Genomic DNA, 12,021 nt, shown 5'->3' with positions numbered 1-12,021 from the left:
GGTTGCGTATGTGAAGATGTGCTTTTTATACGGGGTCAAGGTCAAGATGTTACTTACTTTTCACTGTAATATGTTTATGTATTGTGATTTATAAGCGATGTTTTTCCATATTGCTTCAGTTTCAACTTGCCAAATTCCAACCAATATTACTAATGGATACGCGAATTATACGGGGACTAATGAAAATGATGTCTTAACCTACCAGTGTCAGGAAGGATATCAATTATCGTACAATGTCACAAATATTTGCAATGGTACGGTGTGGATAGGGAATAATGCACCAAGCTGTTCAGCAGTACAATGCCAAGAACTTATAGTCCCAACAAATGGCTTGCGCAACGACATAACTGGAAATATATACGGATCTGTAGCACAGTTCTCTTGCATAATGGGATATTACATTTCTGGAAGTGCTAACATTACGTGTCAGGCGTCTGGAGAATGGAACAGTTCAACTCCCCTTTGCACCAAATTCAACTGCGGAAATCTAGAGATTCCAGCTGACGGAAGCATATACAACTCATCAGGAACGGAATACGGAGCAACTGCATATTTTTCATGTAGAGATGGATATTATCTGACTGGTAGTCCAAACGCTACGTGCAACGCAACAGGTCAATGGGATAACCCCGAACCGAATTGCTCCATATACGACTGTTTTTCCTTGAACAACATAACAAGTGGATATGTAGATACTCCCGATGGAGCAACTTTTGGAGAAACAGCAACTTACGCATGTTTTCCCGGATATGACCTCACCGGAAATGCTACTACGCAGTGTCTTCATGGAGGAGAATGGAGCTCCAAACCACCGATCTGTGTCGTTAAAGATTGTGGGAATGTTACTTTACCTGTTAACGGATTTGTGGACGATACGAACGGAACAACATTCGGCGAAATCGTTAAATACAGTTGTGCAACAGGGTACGATCTGGCTGGAGACGCGTCTAGAATATGTGAAGCCGACGGTAAAGAGATATTGCATAGTTACTTTAAACCTAACAGATACTTTGCGATTGTATGTGCATACAACCCTTTCATTAGACGATTGCCTAAGGTTTGAGCCTCAAATACGTATAAAACACGGTGGGACGGTTTTGATAAGAACACGAGTTGAAGTTTTTATATTTATTTATTTTGAGGGTTTCAAAATGATATTATCAAGCATCGGGTAAATGGAAAATAAATTGATATACACACTTTTTAGAATTAATTGCTATTTGTTCGCAAGTGTTGAAATATTTAAAGCTGCACTCTAACATATTAATTATTTTGACATTTTTGTCTTGCAATGAGCTAATCTTTGCGTAAATGTCTGGAAAGCAGTGATATATGACTGCTGACAAAAGGGCAAATTGCAGAATTTATATTTACGCTCAAAAATTAATGTTCAATGGTTAAACGCGTTACTAACACTAAAAATAATTTTCGGCAGTTTTCTAAACAATTGAGATCTGTTTTATTGTTGGTTATCTTATTATGACTAAATTAAAGGCATAGATGCCCCATATGAGCTGAAATGACTGTGAGAGTGCAGCTTTAATGCCTGTTTTCAAATTTAAAACAAACAGGGACCTGGAACTCTTCTGATCCTAAGTGTGAAATTCATGATTGCGGTAATCCTGGAAACGTTGATAATGGGAACGTGCAAGTCAAAAACGGCAGTACCTACCAGAGTTCTGCTTTGTATACTTGCCACAATGGATATATGATTTCCGGCGACAATGCGTACAGAATGTGTACACCGACCGGCTGGGAAGATCCGGCCCCTGAATGTGTTAAGGAAGGTTAGTTTATATGTGGTGGTTCAATAATATGCAGCATCTTTTCCTAGCACGAGGTTCTGTTTATAACGCGTCGAAAAAAATTAAATTAATATTATTTGGTATTATACGTACTGTTTTAATTTGTCTAAAATAGGTATACGTTTGGACCCCCCCCCCCCCGCCCAATGTGTACGTAACATACATGTGAACGCATTTGTAACACTGACAATAAAAACTCCAAAATTCACCAATTCATTATATCAATATGCATTTTATATAAAATAACACCTGCTTCGTTTCAAAATACTGATTTCTGGACAGTGTTGCACTTACTGTTGCTGTGACAATCGAACAAAGACTGCTATAGTCATACTGTATACTGTAAATGTATATGTTTTATTACTCGACAAGAGCATGGTTGCATATATTTATATATATATGTTTTATTTTTGTACAGCTTGTCCTTCACCCCCAATTACTATGAACGGAATGATTATACTGTTGGACAACAGTACGTTGGTTGGAAGTAAATACGAAGTCGCTTGCGATCCAGGTCTTATACCGAAACCAGGCGGTCCACGAACATGCAAAACAAGTCTGGAGTGGACAGGTCGTAATATAACGTGTGAAATACCTGGTGAGATTCTCTGTTATTTAATTGCAAGTTGACGTTGAATGTTGTTGTAAATAGTTGGTTTTATACATATACTAGTATATAGGTCCTTTTTTCAGTTTCAAACTAAGTAACAGATTCCTTGAAGTTTAATTTAAATGATAACTCAATTTCAAGCATGTTTTGATTCAAACTTTGGATGAAACGTGTGTTTAATAGAGACTGATCAAGTTGTGTGGCCAATATTATAAAGTCGGTGTTGCTCATCGTTTTGTGGTTCAAATGTTCATATTTTGCTGTATAATTACATCATCGAACATTCGTTTCAACATTACTTTTTCGTTTGATATCCGCGCACAATGGTAGGTTTTATCACAAACACTGACCATACTTTATACGCTATGATACATTTTCAGAGTGTATACCGCCAATCCAGTACGGTGCAAATATAACGGTAAATGGTTCACGGCCTGGCGATTTCGCATTTTATGAGTGTTTGCCGGATTTCAACATGTCGACCACAGATGCTTACCGGACATGTTTGATTACGGAGTTATGGAGTGATCCCGAGCCACTGTGTTTAGGGCGAGATTGCGGCGAAGTGGAAACTATAACAAACGGTTCTGTGTTGACCCCTAATGGAACACGGCATCCCTACAGTATATATTACGTGTGTGACGAAGGCTTTAACAGTATTGGAGACATTATTAGAACCTGTCAGGTTAACGGGTCGTGGGATAATTTGAAACCTAATTGCAGCATAGTGGATTGCGGTCCACCTCCAACGCCTGTAAACGGGTCTATTGCGGAGCTCCTCGGCACTTCATACGGCAACAATGTAACATTTCAATGCAACTTTATGTTTAGGTTGAATGAAAGTTATTCAAATCACAGCACTTGTTTGGCAAATGGTAATTGGTCGCATCCGATTCCAACATGTGATCACATTCATACAGGTAGGCGCATCTTATATATGTATTAATTGTTTTTCTTTCAATATCCTTTAGATCTTATTCCATTTACTTTAAACAGTTTTGATCAGTGCGTTTAAATCATATAAATGCGGCCCTGTATTCCCGTTGTATAATGAAACTTTAAAGTGCCAAGCAATATATTAGTTCGTTCCGTATACAAGCTAATGTGTGATTGTTAATACAATACGTTTGGTCTTATTTAAGAATGTGGTATTCCCGAAAATGCATCAAACTCACAAGTAACCTTTACCGGTACTGGATATAATGACACTGCGACTTATACTTGTCACTATGGTTACATATTATCCACCAGCGAAAACAATCGCACTTGCTTGCTAAACGCAACATGGAGTGGACCTCCGATAAATTGTTCTCTTGTTGACTGCTTCACACCCGAACAGATACCTAACGGAAATGTTTCTACACCTTCTGGGACAGCTTTCGGACAGAACGCATCATATACTTGTAACGAAGGTTATACATTGACTGGTGGTTCAACCATCACATGCAACGCAACAGGCCAATGGAATGGTCCGGTACCGAAATGCACAATATACGATTGTGGTGAACGTAACTTAACCAATGGCATCGTAAACACATCCACCGGAACACAGTATGAGGCAACTGCTTACTTCTCCTGTAATGATGGATACTATCTGATGGGTAGTCCAGACGCTACTTGTAACGCAACAGGCCAATGGGACAGTCCTTTACCGAATTGCACAATATACGATTGCGGTGAACCTTACTTAACAGACGGTGTCGTTAACACATCCAATGGAACACAGTATGAGACAACTGCTTACTTCTCCTGTAATGATGGATACTTCCTGACAGGTAGTCCAGACGCTACTTGTAACGCAACAGGCCAATGGGACAGTCCTTTACCGAATTGCACAATACATGATTGTGGTGAACTTAACTTAACCAACGGTAACGTAATTACATCCACCGGAACACAGTTTGAGGCTATTGCTTCCTTCTCCTGTAATGATGGATACTTCCTGACAGGTAGTCCAGACGCTACTTGTAACGCAACAGGCCAATGGGACAGTCCTTTACCGAATTGCACAATACATGATTGTGGTGAACTTAACTTAACCAACGGTAACGTAATTACATCCACCGGAACACAGTTTGAGGCAATTGCTTCCTTCTCCTGTAATAATGGATACTTCCTGACAGGTAGTCCAGACGCTACTTGTAACGCAACAGGCCAATGGGACAGTCCTTTACCGAATTGCACAATACATGATTGTGGTGAACTTAAATTAACCAACGGTAACGTAATTACATCCACCGGAACACAGTTTGAGGCTATTGCTTCCTTCTCCTGTAATAATGGATACTTCCTGACAGGTAGTCCATACGCTACTTGTAACGAAACAGGCCATTGGGACAGTCCTTTACCGAATTGCACAATACATGATTGTGGTGAACTTAACTTAACCAACGGTAACGTAATTACATCCACCGGAACACAGTTTGAGGCAATTGCTTCCTTCTCCTGTAATAATGGATACTATCTGACAGGTAGTCCAGACGCTACTTGTAACGCAGCAGGCCAATGGGACAGTCCTTTACCGAATTGCACAATACATGATTGTGGTGAACTTAACTTAACCAACGGTAACGTAATTACATCCACCGGAACACAGTTTGAGGCTATTGCTTCCTTCTCCTGTAATAATGGATACTTCCTGACAGGTAGTCCAGACGCTACTTGTAACGCAGCAGGCCAATGGGACAGTCCTTTACCGAATTGCACAATACATGATTGTGGTGAACTTAAATTAACCAACGGTAACGTAATTACATCCACCGGAACACAGTTGGAGGCAATTGCTTCCTTCTCCTGTAATAATGGATACTTCCTGACAGGTAGTCCATACGCTACTTGTAACGAAACAGGCCAATGGGACAGTCCTTTACCGAATTGCACAATACATGATTGTGGTGAACTTAACTTAACCAACGGTAACGTAATTACATCCAACGGAACACAGTTTGAGGCAATTGCTTCCTTCTCCTGTAATAATGGATACTATCTGACAGGTAGTCCAGACGCTACTTGTAACGCAGCAGGCAAATGGGACAGTCCTTTACCGAATTGCACAATACATGATTGTGATGAACTTAACTTAACCAACGGTAACGTAATTACATCCACCGGAACACAGTTTGAGGCAATTGCTTCCTTCTCCTGTAATAATGGATTCTATCTAACAGGTAGTCCGGACGCTACTTGTAACGCAGCAGGCCAATGGGACAGTCCTTTACCGAATTGCACAATACATGATTGTGGTGAACTTAACTTAACCAACGGTAACGTAATTACATCCACCGGAACACAGTTTGAGGCTATTGCTTCCTTCTCCTGTAAAAATGGATACTATCTGACAGGTAGTCCAGACGCTACTTGTAACGCAACAGGCCAATGGGACAGTCCTTTACCGAATTGCACAATACATGATTGTGGTGAACTTAACTTAACCAACGGTAACGTAATTACATCCACCGGAACACAGTTTGAGGCAACTGCTTACTTCTCCTGTAATGATGGATACTTCCTGACAGGTAGTCCAGACGCTACTTGTAACGCAACAGGCCAATGGGACAGTCCTTTACCGAATTGCACAATACATGATTGTGGTGAACTTAAATTAACCAACGGTAACGTAATTACATCAACCGGAACACAGTTTCAGGCAATTGCTTCCTTCTCCTGTAATAATGGATACTTCCTGACAGGTAGTCCAGACGCTACTTGTAACGCAACAGGCCAATGGGACAGTCCTTTACCGAATTGCACAATACATGATTGTGGTGAACTTAAATTAACCAACGGTAACGTAATTACATCCACCGGAACACAGTTTGAGGCTATTGCTTCCTTCTCCTGTAATAATGGATACTTCCTGACAGGTAGTCCAGACGCTACTTGTAACGCAACAGGCCAATGGGACAGTCCTTTACCGAATTGCACAATACGTGATTGTGGTGAACTTAACTTAACCAACGGTTACGTAATTACATCCACCGGAACACAGTTTGAGGCTATTGCTTCCTTCTCCTGTAATAATGGATACTATCTGACAGGTAGTCCAGACGCTACTTGTAACGCAGCAGGCCAATGGGACAGTCCTTTACCGAATTGCACAATACATGATTGTGGTGAACTTAACTTGACCAACGGTAACGTAATTACATCCACCGGAACACAGTTTGAGGCTATTGCTTCCTTCTCCTGTAATAATGGATACTATCTGACAGGTAGTCCAGACGCTACATGTAACGCAACAGGCCAATGGGACAGTCCTTTACCGAATTGCACAATACATGATTGTGGTGAACTTAAATTAACCAACGGTAACGTAATTACATCTACCGGAACACAGTTTGAGGCAACTGCTTACTTCTCCTGTAATGATGGATACTTACTGACAGGTAGTCCAGACGCTACTTGTAACGCAACAGGCCAATGGGATAATCCTTTACATACAACTTGTTCTCTTGTTGACTGCTTCACACCTGATGAAATATCTAATGGAAATGTTTTTACGTCTTCGATGACAACATTTGGACAAAACGCTACATATACTTGCAGCGAGGGTTATAACCTGACCGGAGCGCATATAAGAACATGTCAAGGAAACGGATCTTGGAGTTTTGATACACCATCGTGCTTGCTAGTTGAATGCGGGGATTTGCTCCCTCCGACAAATGGAAACATTGCTGTTTCCACTGGAACGACATTTGGACAGCAAGCTGTATATTCGTGCCAACACGGTTACGACCTTAATGGAGCCAACACTCGGACGTGCACCGCTAACGGCACCTGGAGTGGATCACCGCCGGGCTGTATAGGTATTGTAGCAAATACTGATTAATGCTTAACTTCAATGAAAATGCATAACCCTTTTTATTTAAACAAGAGTATTGTGGAGAAATTAACGAATCAACAAATGGTTATTGTTGACAAATAAGTAGAGCATGATGTGTTTAAATGACGATTGAAATATTCAAAAAATAGTGCGCTGATCTTGATCGACATACAATTGTTTAAGAAATTGGGTCCAGGCTTCAAGTAAAAAGTTTAATCTATATTGGTCCTAACCGTTCTACATGGTATTTTCCGCCTCTCTTCCGTGAGCTTACGAGCTATCAGAATCACTTTTCGAAGCCCCCAAAAATGGTATATTTTTCAACCGCGTGTGAATCTCATCGGTGTATTACTGTCTCTAAAACAGGGACAGGGTGCTCTGTTTTTCCACACCATATGGCCTCACATCAATTGCTAAAATGCCAGAATTATTCCCAGGCTTATTAATACTGATAGGGGACTGTAGCTAGTATTTAATCACAATAATTATTGTTTTTTTTTATATTATTCATATATATATTTATCATAATCAAAGGTTGTTTTATTCCTTTTAAGTTAATTTGTGAAGGGAATCGTGGCCATAGGGTGTGGCATGAAAACGCCCCCGTTGTCTTCGTAGAATATGTTAGTTTGTTTATTTTTTCTTCTTCTAGTGTCCCTGGGAAAAGCAAGGACCACGCCGTCACCAAAGAAGCTGTACATAATGCCTTGTATATGTTATGAACACCACGAATGGGAGAATCTGACGCAAGAAGAGATCATAGATCAACTCGTTAAAGACCTGAGCATCGACGTGACCAATACGACACTCGCCCAGTCAAGGCTCATCAGTAGGTCAGACCCGAGAGCATCGTCTGCCGCTATAGGAACAGTTGCTATTGGTTTATTAGCTGTAATATTTGGCACTGTAGCGTGTTTAGATGTGTTAACTATATGGAAAGATAAACGGTTTTCCAGATGTAGAAAAACTATATCAAGAAGATGTCGTGGAAGAAAAATATATGATGTGTCATCCGTTCCACATGACACACACATTGAATTAAATGACCAAGACGATGTAAGAGAAAGAATAACATTTCCTTCGGCATAGATGCGTCAAATTATGCCATGTTGAGTGACTTAATCAAGTTTGATTATATAACGATCATTTTCAATTATACGTTTCGGGTCATTTGGAACTCCTCAGCTTTTATCCATCCAGGAAAACCTCAAATGCCGGTACATCAGTAGAAGTACTTCGTAAACTTATAGATAATAGTATAAATTATTTGTAATGCTTTAACTTGTATTTTGTATACTTAAGTTTAAATTGATTGCTAGTGAGGTGAATTATAACTGCATAAATAATTAAGAGATTCAAGAGTAAAGTCATTAAGTTTAACTGTGAAATTGAAATTTCTACGCGATCTAATCGTAGCGTAGTTAAATATAAAGATTTCTGACATTATAAACCATCCATAATCATCCGAGGTTGTTTTCGATGGAAAATGGCCGAGGTTTCTGAATGCGTTTCAAGTATATGAATAGTTATAAACATGTCTGTGTTTATATTTTTTGTTAAAAGAGTATAAATATTTGATGTGAAACAGTGCATAGATATAGCAGAAATACGCCTGTTTGTTAAAAAGAAATGAAACGATAAATAATAAATAAAAACGGTTGACAAAAAGTTAAAAACCAACTAGCGTATCAAATTCTGGATCATTAGCCCAGGGCCCATTTTATGAACGGTCTCAAATCTGCGTTCAGTCTCTATGCTTAAAACTACAATATAAATCCTTTTTTTCTTTCTTTTTTTGGGGTGGGGTGGTGGTAACTCTCATTCTTGATGACAACCTTTAAAGATGCACTCTTACTCTCAAATAAGATTTACCGCAATTAAAACAATTCTATTAGTTTTTTCTCATGAACATGTTGATGAACATCATTTCCTCTAGTCTCTAGAAATGTTATTCTAATTCAAAACATGTACTTGTGTAATAATTCAAAATATCAAGATTATAAATATTTTACTCTTTTGGAAAGCGTATTATCTCATTTATAGATATGTAGATTAATAATCTAAACATAATATTTATAAAGCAAAACTTGTACTAAGGAATTAACTTTTAATGTATATGCATGAACCATCCTTGTGCTCAGTTCAACTTGGTGTAAACCTCCTGTTTTAAACCACAATTAATTTTAATAGTCAAATTATTGAAAGGCGTTTATCTTAAGACAATTTTCTTGGTTATTTCCATATAGTAAACATTTTAATTTTTCTTTAAACTGAACAAAGTAAATACGACTCCTGGTGTGCTACATTAAGTTAAATTATATTAAAGGAAAAGTAAATACCATTATGACAAGTGTTGCTTAAGTTTAACACTTGAATGTTAAACTTATGGTTGAACACACTATTTCCACAGCCAATTTGTAAATAAGATGTTTGTTTAAAGGTAAACGATAGACGGCATGGCGTCACGCAGTATGATCCGTCTGAATTTAGGCTATCATAACAGTCGCTGACATTAGCTTACTGTTTCGGTATGTATCCCTGTGCCATGACAGCTCATACACTGCAAGCAGGGAAACAAAAACGCAAACGGTAGTAGTAAGCGTTAACGTCAACGCGAAGTGAAGGTGTTTGCGGCCAGCGACGCTTGCAGTGTAAGCAAACGTGAGCGACCGTTAGCGGTAACTGAACTCCGGGCTGCGCTGAGTTCACTCAACGCGAAGTATAGGTGTTTGCGGCTAGCGACGCTTGCAGTGTAAGCTAACGTGAGCGACCGTTTGCGATATGGTTCCCCGCTGGCAGTGTATGCGCTACGATGCATCTGGGAATTCAACATTTAATATTCTATTAAAATGTTTGTTCGAATATGTATGTTTTGCATTGTATATTTGTTGAAATGTCTGACCTAAATCAAATAAATAATCTGCAAATGTATAGTTTCGATGACTACGTGTTATTCTATGCACGGTGAGTGTGGTAGTTTTATTTAACGGCGTCAATGACCTATCCATGAGCGTCGGCTCGGAGAGAGTTTTAGTACGATTGTAGGGTATAGTACACAAACAGAGTGTTACATTGGTCTTTATACATGTGCCAGGGTATAGAACTGGCAAACGGGACCCCCGTTTAGCGTCCCTCTCAGAAGACAGCTGGTATTTTTTTATTGGTTAGGCGGGGCATCAAACCTTCGACCCCTATATTCAAAAGAAAGAAAAACTGTTAAAATTGAAATTGATTTGACTCGTTCTTGCTTTATATTGAAAAAGGCGTTTTTACGTTCTTATATTAAACAGTGAATTACTCAGATCTTAATCATTCTCTATTCACCCAAAAGCAAAACCTATTTCCCTAAACGTATTATGGTCTGTGTAATATATTTCCAAAACACTGCAGCTGAAGTCGGGTGAAAGACCTAATATTTTAACATATATATAACGATCTTAAAAGTCCACTTTCACTGACAGGCATTTATTTAAGGAATGAATTGCGGGGTTGATGTCATTATCGGGGATATGAACGCAATTGGGCTGGTCAAAGTACGCGTGTAGTCGAATTTTTATTATCCGACCACTTATTTAAATTTGGTTTTTGACGGTTTTTGATGATACGTAAAAGTTATATGACATGAAATAAGCTCGTAATGATTAGGAATTGTCGGAGTAAGCGTAGCGAACGAGCCTTTCTTTATCATTAAGATATAAAATCCCGTCATTTAACTGACTAAGAATACAACCTCATTGGCTGACACATTGTACAAGCAAAATCTGACGCAGGGATTGTGTATCGGATCATTGGCAGTAGGCGGACGTTTTTAAAAACACAATACAACTGCATAAGAAGAAACAGCCATCTTTTTCTTAAACGTGTTTGTGCTTTTGATCTATAAAAAAGCATAATGAGGTCATGCCACAATTAAAATAAATGTTGTAATTTCAAAAAGAAAAAACCGTCGATAATAGACAGTTTGATTAAACAAAATGTTAAACAAATTGTATAAATGGAACAGTATCTCAATAGAGATTCTTATTTAAAAATATAGTGAATGTGGTACCGTCTTCATTAAAAACTAGGCCTAAATTCTTCCCCATACTTACGAGTTTCTGGCCTAAATGCGTTGTTTGTTCTTCCCATTGATATCAAGCCCTTTGAAGTATAGAGTAAAATAATCAAGCAGGGCGTTGAGTAGAATTGGAAAGTGTCCCACTTTCGGGTATGATAAGTTGCAGCAATGTAGGTGACGTGCACAGAAACTGCCTGGCCTCCATTTAACCGGGGCTGGTCACATGTAGGTGCACACTGTACACAGTTGGTTTTCCACCAACGCAACATGATTGAACGCAGCAAGGACGTGGCGCAGACGCAGCATGGACGTGACGATTTTACATCTTGGATTTTCTCGAAGAACACGGCATCGTCGCAGAGTCCTTGGATTTTTTAGAACTCCAGGGATGCTGTCGGAACATTGTAAGGTGTGATTGGGGCATTTTACGTTTAAGATGCCAATCACCGTTATGACACAACCACTATTTTGGCTCTTAATTACTAGTATTATGTTGACCAAGATGAAGGTACATTCGCCCTTTTTTATGAGAGGTGATTCGATATAAAAAGTAACCGAGTCTAAAATTGATCAAGACAAGCTTTTGCTATATATATATATATATATATATAGATGCGTACTGGGCAAATTTAAGACAAATTGAGTGCATGCATTTTAATATCACTAATAAACTACCCGATATTTCATTAACACACTCATTCTGATCAGGATTCAGATGTTCAGATAA

General features: G+C 38.9%; 1 protein-coding gene across 1 annotated transcript; it reads left to right on the top strand.

Annotated features, from left to right (window-relative positions):
- The first annotated feature begins 388 nt into the window (after positions 1 to 388).
- Positions 389 to 8,466, top strand: LOC128245968 (sushi, von Willebrand factor type A, EGF and pentraxin domain-containing protein 1-like). Its single transcript, XM_052964184.1, has 7 exons — positions 389 to 968; positions 1,572 to 1,787; positions 2,224 to 2,403; positions 2,796 to 3,217; positions 3,755 to 7,220; positions 7,890 to 8,066; positions 8,438 to 8,466. The coding sequence occupies exons 1-7, from the start codon at positions 389 to 391 to the stop codon at positions 8,464 to 8,466; spliced, it is 5,070 nt and encodes a 1,689-aa protein (XP_052820144.1).
- Positions 8,467 to 12,021: the final 3,555 nt, after the last annotated feature.

Source organism: Mya arenaria, chromosome 9 (genome assembly GCF_026914265.1).
Source record: "Mya arenaria isolate MELC-2E11 chromosome 9, ASM2691426v1".
Lineage (NCBI taxonomy): Eukaryota > Metazoa > Mollusca > Bivalvia > Myida > Myidae > Mya > Mya arenaria.
This window is presented reverse-complemented; position numbering and strand designations above follow the sequence as displayed.